The 18,984-nt window shown below is 42.1% G+C and overlaps 2 protein-coding genes across 3 annotated transcripts in view; one reads left to right on the top strand and one right to left on the bottom strand.

Annotated features, from left to right (window-relative positions):
- Nucleotides 1–893: 893 nt before the first annotated feature.
- Nucleotides 894–3,200, top strand: sowahaa (sosondowah ankyrin repeat domain family member Aa). Its single transcript, XM_026328754.1, has one exon. It carries the CDS (start codon nt 1,011–1,013, stop codon nt 2,454–2,456), a length of 1,446 nt encoding a protein of 481 aa, XP_026184539.1. The 5' UTR covers nt 894–1,010; the 3' UTR covers nt 2,457–3,200.
- A 3,713-nt stretch (nt 3,201–6,913) lies between these two features.
- shroom1 (shroom family member 1) overlaps nt 6,914–18,984 on the bottom strand; it is a 30,257-nt gene continuing 18,186 nt past the window's right edge. The window contains exons 2-9 of one of the 2 annotated variants that reach the window (XM_026328872.1): nt 14,859–17,787; nt 14,564–14,750; nt 14,401–14,453; nt 13,437–14,048; nt 12,670–13,227; nt 11,949–12,054; nt 11,247–11,519; nt 6,914–9,692 (exon numbers count right to left, since the gene is read on the bottom strand). In XM_026328872.1, coding sequence (XP_026184657.1) covers nt 9,438–9,692; nt 11,247–11,519; nt 11,949–12,054; nt 12,670–13,227; nt 13,437–14,048; nt 14,401–14,453; nt 14,564–14,750; nt 14,859–17,569 — 4,755 coding nt within the window. In that variant the 5' untranslated portion in view covers nt 17,570–17,787 and the 3' untranslated portion in view covers nt 6,914–9,437. The remainder of the gene's footprint in view (nt 9,693–11,246; nt 11,520–11,948; nt 12,055–12,669; nt 13,228–13,436; nt 14,049–14,400; nt 14,454–14,563; nt 14,751–14,858; nt 17,788–18,984) is intronic. The other variant, XM_026328873.1, reaches the window with a different exon arrangement.

Genomic DNA, 18,984 nt, shown 5'->3' with positions numbered 1-18,984 from the left:
TGGTGTATTTTGAATTGGGAGCAGGACAAACTTGCTTTAAGGTGTTTCCGGGCGTTTCTACGCGCGTTAAAGATGGATGTGAACTATCTTGACGTCCAGGTTGTATCTTTGGTGGGGACAGATACTATCCAATATGGCCGCTCGTCAGGAGCTCCCATTCAGTCCAGGAATGTCGCGTTTGACAAGCCAGGACAGGAGAGAGCAGAAATATGTGTCATCGATGGAGACAAAATATATAAGCATCTCTACACTGCCAACAGCTGTGGGTTTGTCGTTTCCAATATAGTGTGTTTTCATATTTAGATTAATTGATGATGTCACAGAATTGGCCAATCAGAGCAAGGTGCTTAATTGTATTATTGTTTCTAAATTAGACTACGCTACTCATTATAAAGCCACTGTATTGTGTGTATTGTGCTGTTTGGACTGTTTCTTTGCAGTTTTATGGTGACATCCAGTTTGCATTAAACATTTATAAACTTTGAGAGTGTGTGCCAGACCTGTGGTGGATGTTGAGGGTGCTGCAGATATTTAGAGCTTAATAAACTCGCAGTCGAAGTTTTTCGAAAGACAGTAAATGTTTTTCATAACATTTAAATGTGACTATTTACTAAAGTGGCTCAGATTTAATTTTGTTTAATTTGAGAACATAATAATCTGTTCGGGACACTTATTCACACGTTTGAATAATAAATCTAATATTTATTAGTCTGTGTAGTCGTATTTTGTATATCTAAGGACTACATGTGTTATTTAATTAGAATTATAAAGAAAAACAAATCTGGGGAAGACTGTTTCTGGCTGGAAATACCTGTGTAGCTTTTATTATTCAAATTGTATCCACGTCTGCACTTATTCCGGAAAAAGACTCCTCCAGGTGGGGAGGAGAAAGGTGAGCGGCCAGGTGAAGGCTACTGTACTGTCACAGGACAAAAGCGTAACAAGACACAGTGAGGCTCTTCGAGCTAGACGTTTTAACTCCAATCCGCCTAAAGCCTACAGTTTTAATCATGGTTTTGACGCAGCAGTCCGTCCTGGCTTTGCTCATAGCGGAAGGAGGCAAAGTGAAGAAAAACGACTTGGTGGGTAAGTTTAAGGATTCCGTAGACTGCGTCGATCCCGCAAATAGGGAGCGGAACAGGGAACTCTTCAAGACTTTTGTCAACAACGTGGCCTCTGTCAAAGAAATCGATGGTGTCCGGTATGTTGTTGTCAAGAAAATATATCATCATTTGCTGGAAGGCGCCCGAACTGCAGAGAGCCGAGTGGAAAAGAGAGAAAATAAAGAGCCGACAGGTGAGCAGCAGCGCCCACCTGTGCGGAGGGAGAAGCCTGAAATGTCTGAGGCTGTTGGCGGGGAGAGATCAGCTGTTTCTGAGCTTGATCAAGAACAGGCAAGTGAAAATGATGAAAATCCCACGGAATTACTTACTCCTATAGAGCTGGCATTGCAGAGGTGCAGATATACAGATATTCAACCTAGAAGGATGCTGAATGTTGAGATCCAGAAGCAGGACATAAATAGAGATAAAGGCTCAAGAAGGGGAGCAGTAAATGAACCCCCCACCATCCAGAGCAAACCCTATGCCTTGCCTCTGAGAATGCCACCCAGCGCCACCAGGGTGGAGATCCACAAACTGAAGGTGGACCCACATGATCCTCCTGAAACTCCAAAACCAGATACTTTCAAGAACAAGAAAAGGCCCCCTTCAGTGGACACAGGCAGCAGCATTAGCTCACCCCAGCTGAGGAGGGCATTAAAAACCACCAAGGTTCCAGAGGAGCCCAGAGACACAAAGATTCCCTCCATGGTTCCCCTGGAGCATTCAGAGCATCAGTGGCTGGTCACATGTGCCTCCGGCCACTGGAGCCAGGTTTACGGCCTGCTGCTGAGAGACAGCCAGCTGGCTGAGAAGAGGGACTTCATGTCAGGGTTCACTGCTCTGCACTGGGCAGCCAAGTGTGGAAATGGCGACATGCTTGTGAAAATTATTGACCTAGCAAAGCAAGAAGGAGTTGACATTGATATTAATGCAAAAACACATGGTGGATACACACCTTTGCATATTGCTGCCTTGCACAACCAGGAGTACATGATGGCCATGCTTGTGGGGGAGTATGAGGCCAACGTCAACATCAGGGACAACAACGGGAAGAAGGCCTCCCACTATCTGCACAAAGGCGTCTCTTCAACTGTGAGAGACATGCTGGCTGGACCCAAACCTCGGCAGGCTCAGGACAAGAACCTGGAGGAGAAAGAAGAGCTGGACCTGGTCCCGGATCTTTCCAAGAGTCTGCATTCAATAAGCCGTATCTTCCAACCACACGGGACAGGCTACAAGAAGAAGCACAAGCTGAGGCCAGGATTATACTCCCTGAGTGATGACCCCAGTGAGGAAAGAGAAGGCAGCAGCAGTGGCTTCAGAAACAGTGTCAGATCAGATGCTTTTATGTAAAGACAGAACTCTTTCCTGCCCTTTGTTCATGAGGGAATGGTGTGAAAACCCAATCATTTTACTGACAGACCTCTGTTTTTATTCCTTCTTCAACAATGGCTTCTTTCCTGATTTATGTTTTATTTATATATTCCAACATTAATAATCAGAGATGGATGCAGTTTTTTCCTGTGTGGTTAAAACAGTGCTATTAATTTTGTAACATGAAGAAACATCTGCAAAAACAGATGTTTCCCTCAACTGAAAATCAAATCCAGACTTGATTAGATGATGGCATCAGGTGACAATGTCTGAACATGGTTTGTTGACTGGTAAACTTTTAGTTTGCCTAAGTATGTTGTATCTGGCAGGCATGAATCAAAAATGATTCAGACGATCTTACAGTGGGTCCTTTGAGTGGTTTTATTACTCACCGTCTGTGCTCTCCTGAAGGCGTCGTCTTCTCATCTTTCTGCTGTTGTCACGTTCAAATGCAGCTTGAGCTTCACAGGTCTACAGATTTAATATATTGATTTTTTTTTAATGAGTTTTCCATTTGTGTTCATTATTAATTGCTAAAATTTCTAAACTAAGAGGTTATTTTCCATCATTGTATTACAGTCAAGACAATAATAACTGCACCAAGCACTAAAACAGGTTGTTTAGCTGCAAAAAGTAATTCATTTATGTCGTCAAACTTCCATCACCTGTTTAGCTGTGCCATATGTTCTAATATAATTCCACTTAAAATAGACTACACCTCATTTGCACATCTATTCATGAATATCTTGATTTTTGTCTGTTCACAATATATTAATAATATATTCAATTAATATGAATAAGAAATAAGATAAGTTGCTGATTTCACAGATCAAGACTTGACTTGTTTTCCTCTGTTAGAGCTAAACTGAGAGCAGTGAAGTCGTCACACTTCATTTCCATAGGCAAATATGCATGATCTAATAAAATGAGTATATGCTGACTGAGTGAAACAAACCTGTGGCAGCAACAAAATAAATGAATAAATATCACTTAAAGTCTGTGAAATGTTTGTGCCTCTGGGGAGGATTTGTTTCTTTATGGCTTCCTTTCACAACAGATTAGTTATTAAACACTGAGGCATTAATGAGACACAAATATCCACTGAAATGCCCTGGAAGAAAACAAACACTTCTTTGAATTACAATACACTTAAGTTGAAAAAGTAAAGGGAGTGTTATTCATAACGGGGTGTGCAGGTGCTCCATTAATAATTACACTCCTTGGACAAGCCAAACTTTTTTGAAATGTGGCTTGGAGGCATCTCCTGGCTTGTTGAGACAGCTGTGATTCAGTCAGATAAGCCGCTGACTGGGAAAGAGCATGTCTTTGCACGTGTGTGTGCGCAAGTGTGGCTGAACATGTGTGTTAATGGCATCACCAGCTCTGGCAGGCAGAGCAGCTACATGAAGAAAGCAGCAGGAAAGAAAAAACATCATCCCTGTGGTTCAATTTACCAGAAGCCCACGTTGACAAGATGCCGAACAGGACATGCTTAGTTTCAGTTTATCTGAAGAAGCAAAAATCGTGGACGTGCCTCCTGCGGTCAGCCTCACTCTCCAACCGACTGTCACTGCCTCCAGTCGTCTCCCACTGTTTCTTTCGTGTCTCATGATGTCACTTCCCCAGCAGCGCACATTGTCTTCATGTCAAGCTGATGTTTCATCTTCAAGCCTCAGGGTTTTATGAAGCCAGTGTTTGTCTCTGTGGCTGCTGTGAGGAGAAAGGCTAACACAAGGTCAGGAACAAGAGTCAGAGTGGTGGAAGAAACACTCTAATCCTTTGTAGAAGAAGCAGTATAATATTAAATACCACCATTAAAGTACATTTTTAGGCTGAAGTGTGTGTTATAATGAATATATTGAAATGTGCGCAGTAAATGATGCTTAAGTACAAAACTTAGAGTTACTTGTTTTAAAACTAAAAGCAACAAATTGTGATTCTGTGTTTTTTGTTTCTAACCTTCTCCTGGCTTCAGCTCAGAACTAAACGCATGAGAGTGAGATTGACCTTCTTATCTGATTCTTGGGAAGAGAGTGAAAAAGAATATCTTTTACTACCGCCTTAAATTATATTGCTGGCTTGTTTTTGTCACTGTGGAGATAATTAAAATAAAAGAGAAAAATCCCCTTTAAACTCCAGTCATCATGCGAGGCTAAGCTAACTTACTATCAGCAGTACCTGAGATTTATCTGACAGAAGAGTGGTAAGTCTATAAGTGAATTTTCCAAAATGTTTACTATCCTTTTAAAGGGCAACCAGACAATCTTTTCAATGTCTGTTGATGTTGAGCAGGATTTGACTGAACTTGTATCTTCTTACTCAAGTATTGGACACACTCCAGTGTAAATCTGCATTGTTTGTACTTGTAAAGTAAAATTAACACACAACAGGCCAGCTAGTTTCTTTATAAAGCTCATGATGTTCAGTTGTTTCTTATATTGTTAGAAATGTGTAAATTCAACTACATGTTTATGATCGAGGTGATAGTTTAATGCAATGTTGTATGGGACAACTGTACAGCACCAATAACTAGGCCCTCAGTGCCTAAACATATAATTAAAATCACACCTCTATGGCAGTAAAACATTATAGGCATCGTAAAAGTCAACTTTTAGATGGAGACATGGAGATGTGGCTAGTGCGTTTCGTCTAATAAAGTTGACACTGATTAATGAGGAATGCCTGGAATGCATCTTATTTGGAAATCCTTAACCAATGTGTGTCAGTTATAACTAGGTCGTCAATTATCTAAATTAGAGCAAAGACAGCAGTGTTTGTGTTGAGAACATTTGTTAGTCTTCATGATTGAGCTGCGAGGAGGCTGAACATGTGTGGACATTACTGCACACGGAGAGTTCAGAGTTCAGCTTGAAATGTGAGGTTTGAAACCACAAAACTGGGAACCTGGCAGAGTAATTACTGACTCAACAAACAGCCCTCTTGACCTCCTGTACACACTGTATATTATAACCAGCTCAACATTATTAGTTGGCGTGAGGCAATACAAATCAGACCTTTTGCCGCTTTGTGATGTAGATTCCCAGCTGTGGGTTCTGGTTCACCCACTGTTTTCCCAGTGTGACTGCTGAGACAGAAAGACTCAGTGATTATCAGCTGCAAAGCTCCTCATTATCCAGCAGTGTGACAGAACTGCTGCTGCAGCGTTCAGGCCATCCTGTTCCCTCCTGCTTGTTGTCTGCAGCATACACCACCAAATGCTCCATCACTTACACTGTCTTTGTAATGACGCTAAACCTAATTACCATGCAATTAGTGTCTGACAAAGATCTTACTTGTTTAAAATTCCCTGAGTTGTGTTCTATGTTCTGCCTGATTGTCTTTTACTTGTAAACTAAAACTTTTTACTGTAGAGTACACTAAGTGCTATCTGGTGTCTCTCACTGCCCTCCTGGGGGTTTCTCTCTACCACTTGCCAACATGAATCCATTTTTTTCTCTGCAAATCCTGTTCACTCTTTTAATAAGCATGTGTTGCTGCTGACAAACTGCACAACACTCCACTGTGAGGCTAAACAAATGAGGGCAGAGAAGCATGAAGGAGACAAGAGAGGAGGACGACAGACTGGTTAGTGAAAATGCAGTATGCAAACATAATCAGAACATCCCTGGTCAGTATCTTTAAAAGTCTGTACAAATCTTGTCCATTTAGCTGTCCCAAAGTACTAAAATCTGCCTGTTACTTACACAGTACAAAAAACTACAAACCAACAAAACCAAATGATTATATTTCAGTTAGTGCCCTTTATAAATTGTGCATCTGGCCTTTGTTCTTCTCTAGCTGCTGGCTATAGCATCATATTTACCACATCATGGGACAAGAGTGATATCCATCTACTGTAACTTTTGAATAAAAAGCAAAAAGATATTTTCAAAATTGTCAAACCCTTGCTTTAAAATGTTGTTTTAAAAGTAGCTATCTTATCATAAAGACTAGAAATGGGGAAACAACTAGCCTGGCTCTGTCAGTGCACTGCAGAATAATACAAAAAAATCCCCCTTCATATTAGATTTTATTGGGATCACTGTAGAACAATTTAAATCCACCAGAAAAGCATCACACGTCTGCCTGGGGCAACATTCTTTAAAAGAACTGTTCTTTCGTGACAGTGAAGTACTTCAGCTCTGTCTGTTTCTTCCCCATAGATGATGAAGCTTCTATCCAGTTTTTTCACATTAGCAGTAAATTATACCATTTTCAGAGGCGGTGTCTTCTTGTGCCTGCAGAGGGCAGAGACAAACTCTGACAGGAGCAAAACCTAGACAGCCTCGACTACTCAGGAAGCCGTAGACTTTAAGGAACAACCAAATAAATAATGTCACAAAATACCCAATCTTCAGTGCTGTCCAACTTTGAAGCTGTTTTACTTTATACAAGTTCGCCAGGTAAGAAAAAGGTGTAAAGTAAAACACCAGAAGGAGAGGAAGAGCTTAATTTATTCACAATATTACAAGCATTGTGGAATTTACAAATCCACACAGGCACAAAAACACAACTCAAACTCTCAACAGTAAGCAGGTGTGAATAATAGCAGACCAAACGGATTAAGAAATGTCTCTGCTGCCACCCCACAAGCAGGGAAACTTGTCTGTCCTTATTAGCTTTAAAACCGATTCCATTCATATCAAAGTCACACAGCTTCAGTGAATGAAACAAAATCCCCAAAGAAAGTAAATATGATCCTACATCAAAACAAGCTCCTTTTCTGTCATCTCTGCTTTGACTGAATGACATTGGAAAAAAGGAAGTTGTAATGAGGTTTTGTTTATGCACAAAAAGTAATAGTCAAATGAGCACTGATCTATGTCCTGCTCCTTTGTGGGAGGATTTACCTTTCTTCTTTCCAAAATATTGATCTCTTGATTGTACTTGAGGAATTCTAGCAGGCTGCAGGGAACAACAGGAGTCTTTCAGTTCTGGATCAGCACAAAGGCCAAAACAAACATACATTTGTTTAGCAAACTGAGTGGGACAGCTAGAAATTTCCAGAGAAATGTTTTAGTGGTGGTGAAACTGTTTAGCAAAGACCATGAAGACATCTTCATGGATGGTTCCGGTTTCTGAGGAAAACCTGCTTTTAGTTGTTTACATGTCTGATATTTTGTGTTAGTGAACAAATGTTTTTGCGCACATGTGTTTATGGTGGCTGCTAATGATGCTCTGCCACTTTGTAGTCATTAATAACACAATATCACATACACAACAGCCAACCCACACACTGAATCACTTGTTTTCAGTACAGCCAACATGTATCACTTCATGAGGCACAGTAAGATCACTTTATGACTTGCTCAAACTAAAATGGCAAACACCAAGAGGAGTTCTGTCTTCCTGTTCTTGATCTCACGCACACACACGCGCACACACGCACACACACGCGCACACACACACACGCGCGCGCGCACACGCGCGTGCACACACACACACACACACGCACACACACACACAGCACTTACTCTGATGACAGCTCACATCACTCTTAACTCTCCCATGGGTCCAGTTTAAGTACAAAAGAAATATACACAGCTATAAAAACTAATGCCAAATATTAATGTGGAAAAACAAATGCTATTTAAAAATGTAATATTCTTTAGAAAGGGGTAACTCACTTTAGTCAAAATTCTTTCTATTTAGAGCTATCAAGAAGAGTTTTATGATTAGAGACATATTAAAAATGAATGTAAAATTGAACTGTAACTTTAAATTAACTTAAAGGTTGCATGTGTCTTAAAGGGGCTACACTGTGGAGGTAGAGAACAGAAAATGAATTCAGGACACCTAAAGTGAAGATTATGGATTTTCCTCTTACAGTGTTTCAAGTTTCATGTGTCTGAGAAAATAAATCTACTGAAAGAGGTTTAGCATGAAATCATTAAGACTTAACCTAATGTATGAAATTAGAAGGGAAAGTGTTTATAGACAACAGTAAATGTTGCTGGTTGTGCTCATGTACCTTTTATAAAATATACTTTACCACTGTAAAGTTCAGATGCACCTTTCCCTCTGACATGAACAAGAAAGTGTGTCCAAACTTTTCAGTGGTAGCGTAATTTTAGAGTTCCTGATTAAAATGAAGGATAAAAGTAAAATAAAAGATAAAAGAAAAATTGTGTGGATGGATGAAATAAGGCATTCAATTGAAATTATTTTGAAAACAAATTGCATTTTTGTAGCATTACAAAGTGCTTTTTCATTCACCTTTTTGGTTTTTAGTGCCTTAATTTGAAACACATTAAAAAATAAGAACATTAAAAAAAGATTAAATGTACTACGTCTATTATATATTTCACTGACACGATACAGTAGACTGCCCCCTCTCAGGCTACTCTCTTTGACTGAGGCCTTCTCACTGGTCAAAATACAATCTTAAAGCTTATAATATGTTTCCACAGGTGCAGATGACAGGGCTGTAGCACTACCACCTTAATGAATAGTGAAGAACAGTTGCTGAATGCTAATGGGGTGCAAAGTTTCCACACAGCAGTGCTAATGGAAAATGTTCCACAGCAACATCAGGATCAAGGCACACAGAAAATGTTCGGTGTTCTGTTCAAAGTCAAAGGAAACATATACAACGTGAGAAAAGAAGTCTTCAGATGCACACTGCAGAATGGGCAGACCGAGATGGGTGTTGGGTGGAAAGTGGGTGAGCCTTCTCGGCACCCATAGCAGATGAGCAAAAGGCAACAAGCCTCAACAGTCTCATGTGCAGCCTGTGGTTATGAGAGGAGAGCAGAACAGCATGAGGGGTTTCCCTGTTGCTGTGTCACACAAAAGTCATGGCAGGCTACAAATGGTTGGACATATCACCTGGACCACCATGGCCTTGGTATCTACTGTAGGTGGCAAACTGAGCAGCAAAGTACAGCTAAAACATTCTACACGTCTTCTTTACAGGAAGGGAAAATGGGAGAAATCCAGAGCGTCTGGCCTCTCCTCCTCTTAGAGATTCAGGCTGTTGGAAAGTGCCTCCAGCTGCTCCTCTCCCAACTTCAGCTTCTCCTCCAGGTCCTTCTGCTGGATGAGCAGCGAGGCCTTGGTCTGAACGAAACGCCGGTAGTCCTGCAGCTGCTCAGCAGTCAGCTGACGTGACAGGAAGGTGGAAACCAGGTTCTCTCTCCTGTCCAGGTTATCCTTTAGATCTTTGGCGTCCTCCCTCTGTTTGCACAGCAGACGGTGGCGACTGTCCAGAGATTGCTGAGTGAAGGGATGAAGGGAGATGAAAAAGAAGACAAATTAAACCTGAAATAAATAATACATTATTGTTGGGCGCAAAGAAATATGTTTGTTTATATATATTATGTCTGTTCATGTCAAGATATCTAACAGAAAATCTGAAATTCTTTATTTTGCCGCATTTTGCCGGTTGTATTTTTAATTGAAAGGTAATGTCACTCAAGCTGTGAAAATTGTCTGATCATGTTTCAAATAGCTGCAGGTGCAGTCTTTCCTTAAGTCAACAGAGGACAGGGTGATACAAATGTCATCGAAACTGGGCTGGAGTTTCGGTGACTCAGTGTAAATACCAGTGTTGCTGATAACAGCAAGAAAACAAATGAAGCTCTAAAAGCCCTCAGCCTGCAGCACGCTTATGCAGGCTTTTACAGATGGACAAACAAACAAAAGGCCCTTTCAGGGATAAATTTAGAAATCTAATACATCCATGCAAGCATACGCTGTTGAAAATACTGGGATGGATAATGAAGCACAATATTCAGGGGGAAAAAAAATCTCCTTGTGATCTCTGAGACCAAATGTATATTTGAAATAAACCTAAATGAACTAACAGTAAACATATTTTAAAGAGTGGTAACTACCCTGGCACAGCATATTCAATAATTATATATCTTAAGATTTCAAAGCATTTGGCAAAAACTCTCAGTAACAGCACAGTATATCAAACGGCAGTATATCAAAAATAATCTTCAAATGTGATAAATCATCTGGCTCAAAGAAAGATAAGCTGAAAATGGGTAATTAAACACAGATAAACTGGACAACATTTTTTAGATTCCACACAGTGAGAAACCTTGACTCCATTAGAGTCATTAGAGTTGCCCTTCAACTTTTCCCAAGTGGCATGTTTGCAGTTCTAAAGCAAACAGAACAGGAGTATAGCTGAGGGCCTGGGAGCAGCCATGCTCTTCTAACACTCAGTTGTCTTTTTTGCCAGAAGCCCCAAATACGCTGCAGTGAATCATGAGATACTTATGGATACATAACATTATATTCCTGCAGGCGCCCTCACTTCTAATCACATGCATTACTGTGGCCAATTAGAGTACATCAGCAGATTTTTATCACATCTTATTTTATTGATTCAGTTGGTCTTTAACCCAAACTATCTGTCAGGATATGCTCCACATTCATTCACAATATCAGAGCTTACTGTGAAGACAAAGAAACACTGGGCAGCAGCAATGGATTTAGATTAGATTTATGCATTGTGACAGATATAATGAAGTTGTGGTTCCATGCTTTTAAATCACTTTGTCATCTATGAATAATCAAAATGTTTTTGTGAACCGGCTGCTAAAAACACTCCACTCAAAACATAAAAAACAAACAAAAGAAAAAAGCTAAATGGATGTTGTGAGAAGGAGTGAATGGGGCTATTCATTGCAGAAATCATTGAAGTTGAGTTCACTGAATGTGCCAACAATCAATAAATACTTCTTAAGTTTCAAGTTTCTGCAAGTTGTTGTTCATAGCATACAAAAATAAAGGAAAACAACAATTTTGGCTCCTCACCTTCTCCTCAACATCTGTGTTTTGGTCCACAGTGCTCAGAGCATTCTGCACTCTGGCCAGCCGAGCAGAGAGGCACAGCAGCAGGCTGACTACCTTCTCAAGGTCTCCAATGAACAAGTTGTACCTCTCCAGCTCCACAGGCAGACAGCGGTCACGGACCAGCATCTCCAGCGCCTGCCCACGGGTCACATTCTCCTGAATCTCTGTCTGGAGGGCACCACGTCTCTCCTCCAGTGAATGCAGATGCTCCTTGATGTAGGACACTAAAAGATGCTGTTAAATCCAGCAGAGAAGAGAAATCAGATATTTATAGGAAGGATGCCTCAGAAAATTAACACATGTCCAACCAAATAATTTTAGATTCCAGGAGAAGCAATCAAAATACGTATTTAACTTTGTCATGCTAGGATCCTGGATAAGAACATACTGTAAAGAAGTGAATTTTTAGGGCAGTCAATAAAAAGGGTTAGACCATTTGCTAAGTGACGCAACCATTTGAAATGAGTCCACTTAAGGCCAAACAGCCTCTAGAGGAGATAACTGTAGATTACTGTACAACAGAGCAGTGACAATTTTAGATAAATAATGATTCTTATTCAAGTCAGACGTTTCCTTCACACTGGCCTAATTGTGTGTAAAATATAAACATTACTTGTCCTTTAAATAAAAATCACTCTCTATTCTGCATAAATTATTTGTTACCTTTTTCTCAGTGATCTCAGTCTTGCCCTGCAGGTCTGTACACTGAGGTTTAAGGCTGTCAGGAGAAGGACAAGCAGATGATTCATCCCCTTTGCCTTTTTCGACACTAGAAAAAGAAAGAAGAGATATGTTTACTGATTTTCACACTGCAGATTCAGTCCATTTTTTCTGTACCACATCTGGTATCTTCGCTTGCTGCGCATTCTGAGCAAGGCCACTGGTATTTACTTATTACAAAGCACATTCTCTCTGTATCTGAAGTGTACTTACATTAACGGGAACTTGATTGCATGTACCAGTAAGCATACAGCCAGGTGTGTCTGTGCATGAGGTACAGCAAAATGTAACATTGGGTACTCGTGGAGCTCAGCTCTTTGGCTATTGGCAAGTTTCATAGAGTCTGCACCAACACCGTGCCAGCTCCAATAGTTTAAAAGGTGTCAGAGAGACGAATAGTCTTTCCATACATGTTAGAGGCTTATTTAGCTGCCTGAGAAAATGGAAAGTCAAGGATTTCAGAATTCATAAATTAATCTGCTAATCTGCCATTTCTGTGCCAATTTTCCATTAGTTTTCACATAATTCCTGCTAATAAGTTATATTTAATTTTTTCAGGTGTGCCATATTCTGTAACTGTAGAATTCGCTCAGTAGGCCAGTAAAACGTCCAATCCGATGGGTCTTTCATAATTGGTGTAATATTCCAGGACCTTAACATTTACCTTTCTGAGGCTCCTCTCTGTTCCTGTTTCTTCTTGTAGTGCTCCTCCATTAGCAGTGTGTCCTCGGACAGTAGCTGCTCCATCAGCATCAGCGCTGTCTTACGATTTGCCAGTGGGTAGAGCACTGTGACCAGTGATTGGTCAGCCTTGACAACTGCTTCTACGAGTTCCTCCCATTGAGGTCTCTCGCCGGGTCTCTCCATGCTCTCCGTCTCTCCCTCTGGTGCTCCCCTCTTCTCATCTTCCGTTTCTGGGTTTTTCTCTTCTTCCACCTGTTGACTGATGTCTGCATCAGAGGCGGAGGTGCAGGGAGACACAGAGGTTTTGCTTGTCTGCATTTGTGGAGCCGAGATGGTCGGCTCATCATCACAACCACTGTCTGTCAGCAGTGAAGTCTGGACTTCCTCTTTGATCTCTTCAGGAGGGAGGATCCACATGGAGGGATCTGTGGTGACACCACAGCTCAGAGACACCTCGTGTGGTAGAGTGTCATTGCTCGGTTCATCCACTGACTGCTCTCTCTCTGATGCAGTCACAGAAGGACAAGTCTCGAATCTACTGAGGGTAAACAAACAATGATTCAGAATCACACCTTGGCAAAATCATATTTTGTAGAATCACAAACAGATGTTAAGAGTCTGTCTCAGTGTAAGTGAAGCGCCTGAAGGATGATACAGGAAAATCATGAGATTGTGATGAATGGTTTTAAAACAAGTGTATAGCATGTAGGAAAAAAACTACTTCATTCATATGGAATCTAATCTCACCTGAAGCAAGGCCTGTTTTCACAAGAAAGCTTCGTGTGGGTAGGGCTGGACAATGTCTCTAGACTTCTGGGGGATGATGGATCAGATGACGTCTCACTTGGTGATATACTGGACCTCATTTTATCTGTAGCAGTGGCAGGGCCATGAGATCCAGGGTGAAACCTGGCAAAGGACGAGGAGCAAGAGGCCGGGGAGGTGGATCTACTGGAGTTCCTTGTTCCTGCTGTTACATCCTCCCCTGAGTTCTGCTTTACCGGGGACTTTTTCTGGGTTTGGTGTTGCATCTGTCCCTGAGTGCTCTTCTGACCACCAGTCAGGGGTTCTTGTCTGTTTTCCTCTGTTAAATGATGTTTCTTCCTCCCTCTCTCCTGTCCCTGGGCTTGCTTAACTTCGGAAATGAAGGAAATGTCCCTGTCTGGTCCCCCAGCTTTAGTCGAATTCCTCCACAATTGATCCAGCTGCTCAGAACTTTTACTTAGAGCAGACGGTCTTGTTGATTTTGAAGCTCCAAGTTCTTCCATGGACTTCCCCCTCTGTGCTACTATACGGACAATCTGCTGGCCCTTGGGGGCTGGCTTTGCCAAGGAGTCCTCAGTGCAAATTTTCGGGGAACTAAAATTGATATTAAGCGACACAATGGTTAGCATAAGCCATGCAATTCAAATAAACTGCTCGGAAAAAATGTGTTTCAAAACCATGAGTAATAATGTGATGTAACCCAAACACAGTCTGAACAAAAAGGCCATCTCCTTGAAAATGGTTCAGTGTTTCTTCTACAGTTCAGGTATAAATCTTCTGAAAGGAACGATGGTTTACTGGAGTAGATAAGTGCTGACTTTCCAGTGCCACAATAAATCAAATTGATATTTATAGTCTGTGCTACAGTGCACACTTACTGAACTAATACTCTCCTGACCTAAAACCAATAAAAACGCCCCAATTTGTCTGTAGTGCTGATACATACCTGCAGGTTTCCAGAGATTTAACTGGCAATGGATCATTGTCATAGTCGTGTGTCTGCAGACCCACAAGAAGAACAAAATGTCAACACACAAGTCACATTTAAATCACGCTGCATTAAAGGTTTGTTTTTTTTAGAATCAAGTAGAATTATACAGTATGTTTACCTGAAATGCATGTGGTGTGGATGTTGATCTGCTCCTCAAGAAACTAGGTGGTTCTGACTGATCCAGGAGATTCTCCACTGAAAGAGACTTCCCCTGAGACGAACCGTGGCTTTCCCTCCACCTGGATTGGTTTGGCTGACCGGCATATTGGCCTGAACAAGACTGTGCTGAGAAGAACTGCGCATACCTGTTAGTGACAAAATAAAACAGATATTTAAAATGGTTGATTTGATACATAGATCAACTAAAAGCATCTGACTAATTTACTCTCTTCATCTCTGCTTCTGTTTTATACCTGACAGATCCAGAGGAGGAATCAAGGATGCGGCCTGCAGAGTGTGGTCTGTGAAACTTCTTCTTCATATTTTTGTTCTCATGATTTCCTGACAGAGGTCTGGGAATCCAATCAAATGGTTTTTCTCCCAGAGAGTGCCTCTGTCTGGGGGGAGGTGGTAACTGAGGCGCTGGTTGCTGCGGTTCAGCCACTTTCTGGCCTGTCTTACGCTCCATGTACTCCACCAGTGCTTTATGTTGCAGATGTTTCAGGTTTGTCTTCGAGGCGCTTGAGGTTGAAAGAGCTCGACCTCTTCTCTCAAACATCCTCCTCCGTGATGCAACCAGTCCCTGCTCCCCTTGCTGCTCACTTTCCTCTCCTTCACATTCTACTGCACACAGGTTGTCACTTCCGTCATCAAAGGAGCGACATGATGAGTGACTGGGGGTACCACCAAGCTGATTGAGTTTCTCTGGTTCAGAGTAGCACATGTTCTTCTGCTCTGGAGTTAGTCGCTTCCTGCCTCCAATGCGTGACACCTGGGGCTGGGCCACATTTGCTGGTCTCCCATTTTCCTTTTCAGTCTCTTCATCAGTTTTCTTTGGATTCTCCCTGACCTCTTCCTTTATGATCCCCCTGTCTGCCTCTTCAGGGGTCACAGAGGGAGTGAGTGTGTCTGTGGAAGTTTCAGAGTCCTGTGATGAGGAGAAAGAGTGAATTGCTGTACGACTCGTCTCATGTTTTTGCCTGGTACAGTGTAGCGATGACAGCTGCAGGTCCCTCCTTTTAAATGACGTCTCCCTCAGAACTTTAGACTGGGCATCTTTCAGCTTCTCTTTGTAGTACTTTTTAAACGAGTCATCCAGAGTGTTACAGGCAGAAGAGATAACATCTGATCTTTCATTTCTGCTCGTGTCACTATATGGGGGTCTCTCATTATCCTTTACTGCCATGTCTCCAGAACTTGTTTTGTTTAGGACTGCTTCCTTTTCTTGTACACTAAAATCAGAATCCTTTTTAGACTTTAACACTGCCCTATTGGCTCCAGTGAGGTGGTACAACAGAGGGGTCGTTTCTTTGTTTATCCTCTCACTAGCTACATCCCCCAAAGGCTGCTGTTTGCCTCTCTGACAGTTGTTGGGCTGTTCATTGCTTAACAGCGTAGTGACCTCCTTCGCTTGCATGGTTGAATGTGGGGGGTAGTTTCTATCAGGTCCACAGTAGAATATAGGGTTGCTGGCAGTATGGCGGCCGATCTCAAAACTCTGCATCATGTCGATTTCTTCTAAGGCATCAAAGCTTCGAGAGGACTGTTTTGAGATAAGCGTTGGTCTATGATTCTCCTGATCCTGAGTTCTGGAGGACTGGTCCTTGCCCTTGGGCACAGAGGTGAAACTCTCTCTCCGATCTCGAACTGTACCAGTGAAAGTGCAAGAACTCTGTTGGAGGGGTCTAAACAAATTTTCCATTGTGCTGTGGGTTCTTTCTTTTTCTCTTTCTCTCAGCTGGTACTTTTCCAACACTGTGGTACTCTCACTACCAGTCTCAGACATAGATCCAGAGTGTGTCCTCCAACCAGACTCAGTGGGCTTACACACTCCTGTGACAAAGTAGAACTGACCTTTATGCTGTATGCTGCCATTGACAAAACCCTGAACAGCATTCCATTTGCTGGTATCTTGGCTTGGATCTGACCCAAGCCAATCATGAGATGAGTGCGACCTTTTGCGCTGACTCCCAAAATGGCTACTGCTACCACTGGTCTTGTTATGGTTGTCTTCAGTAAAACCCCCACAGGGCTGTTTGGGTTTCAGGTCCTCGTGTTGGCTTGTGCCTTGGGGAGGTGATCGGCTAAGTATGTTTGTTGACTTCTGTTGCTCAGAGACAGTTTTGTTATCCACAATGAAAAGGTATTCTGCAGTCAATGGCACCTTAGTCTGGTCATGAAGCTGGAGAGGGGGGCACCAGCTTGATGGTTGCTGTGGCTGTGGTTGGTGCTGTTGGGAACACCTCCACACTGAGTACACGTCCGAATTGGACCTTGAATCGCCTGTATCTGGGTTAACCATCTCAGTCACTGGGGAATTCAGATCATGGGGTGGTGGACTGAGTTGAGGGTAGTGTCTTGGCTGTTTTTGAGGTTGAGGATGATGGGGCTGAAACTGAGGACTGTGGTGATGGACCCTGCTATTCTCCAAGTTTTTTGTGGCTATGAAACTATCAAGACGAGCTGGGACTGGAGGAGGACCGCCATGAGGGTAAGCGCTTTGGGAAGGAGCCCCTAAAATCACTTCTTGTTTAGAGACTGCTTTGTTATTGGTATGGAAATTGTTACTGTCATTGTGGTTGTAGTTATTTACAGTGATGCTCGTGTTTGTGTGATACTGATGAGAGATAGCTTCTACAGAGCGACGAAGCTGGTCCATGGTCTTTGAGTCAGACTGCAGAACATGGGACGGATGATAAACTGACTTTACATACTTAAGATCACCATAGTGGCTGAAGGAACTAGACTGCAGGTCATCTGGGATGAATGGAGAAGGGTAGTCTGGGGCAGTAGACCCACCAGAGAAAGAGCTATAGGCAGAGTCTCCTTTGCCGTGTTGGTGGTGGGCAAGTTGGTCAACAATGCTACTGTTGGACTTGGCTGGGGAGAGCCGGCTGATAGGCAGGCTCAGAGGATGCAGGTCCACGTTGCTCATTCTCTCAAAGTGGAAGCTGTAGGTATCCATGAAGGATCAGGGTAGAAGGCAGGAAGGGAAGGGCAGGTTGTAAATGTTTTGTATGTGTCTATGCACTGATGCATGTGACTGCCTTGTGAGTGAAACTGCAAAAATTACCACCAACACATTTGCACCAGGTTGTCCATCATGCTTCTTGATAATTAGGTCATTTTCCTGCCTCCTTTTTGTTTACTCAAAGCCTCTTGAAACACTTTGTTCAGTAATTCCTGAGGGAGAAAACACAAAAAGTACAGACTGCTGTTAAAAAGCTGTCAGTGTATGGCAGATACTGAGTGTATCACTTGGCTTTTTGTATTCTTCACAGACATCTAGTTGCAATGAGGCTCTGAAGATTTAACACAAACATGAATATCAGTGTTGGACTGAGTGCCAGCTTGTCATGTCCACTAGCTTAATGACACACACAACTACACTGCCCACATTATAGTAAAAACATCTTCATATATCTACACTGTGTGCATGGAGTATTTATGTGGTGTGCTTCTACTCAAACACTACTGTGAAATTTTGCTACATGACCTAAGCTATAAAAACGACACATACAACCCTTCACTGGAGTAAACCAGTCAGGTATTTGTTTTTTTTTTCCAGTAGAGAATAGTAGAAGGGTAAAAAAACAAAACAAAACAAAAAAAACATTTATGCCTACTCAGTGGACTGGGTGGACTGGGTAGGCATAAATCTGAGGAGGAGCAGAGGAGGTGGCAGTACTGTGGGTAAATCCTTTAATGCTAGTTTTCAGATTTCAAGTGAGTTTTACCCTTTATTTTTCATTCATATTTTCTCTTTATGATCAGTGCATACTTTAGGCACAGGCACACACAGGCACACACACAGGCACACACACAGGCACACACACAGGCACACACACAGGCACACACACAGGCACACACAGGCACACACAGGCACACACACAGGCACACACACAGGCACACACACAGGCACACACACACACACACACACACACACACACACAGGCACACACAGGCACACACAGGCACACACAGGCACACACACACACACACACACACACACACACACAGTCAGTTCACTTATACTTAAGTGACATTTTGTAATTAGGAGCCAAAGAACTTCACGATCATAAGGCATGTTACAACAAATGACAAGGCTGTGTAATAAGGGTAATTTAACAGTAAATTATCTTCCCCGATACAGAAATATGTAGTCTACTTCTACCCCCCTACCCTACAAAATCAATGCTAAAAATGTGAACAAAAAGGTTTATGTCATATTTTTGTTCCTCGGCCCACATGGTTTTACTGCAGCTTGGTTTTTTAGGTCAGTTCAGTTGCTGTTGAAGGAGCCTGCCATTTTGCATCAACAAGGCCTCTAATTAAGCCTTGAGGTTGGCAGTGCACGTTGTAGCACACACGCGAAAAAAT

Source organism: Mastacembelus armatus, chromosome 14 (assembly GCF_900324485.2).
Source record: "Mastacembelus armatus chromosome 14, fMasArm1.2, whole genome shotgun sequence".
Classification (NCBI taxonomy): domain Eukaryota; kingdom Metazoa; phylum Chordata; class Actinopteri; order Synbranchiformes; family Mastacembelidae; genus Mastacembelus; species Mastacembelus armatus.
This window is presented reverse-complemented; position numbering and strand designations above follow the sequence as displayed.

Coding starts and splice junctions, on each gene's coding strand:
- sowahaa (XM_026328754.1), top strand. CDS start 1,011: ATGGTTTTGACGCAGCAGTCCGTCCTGGCTTTGCTCATAGCGGAAGGA.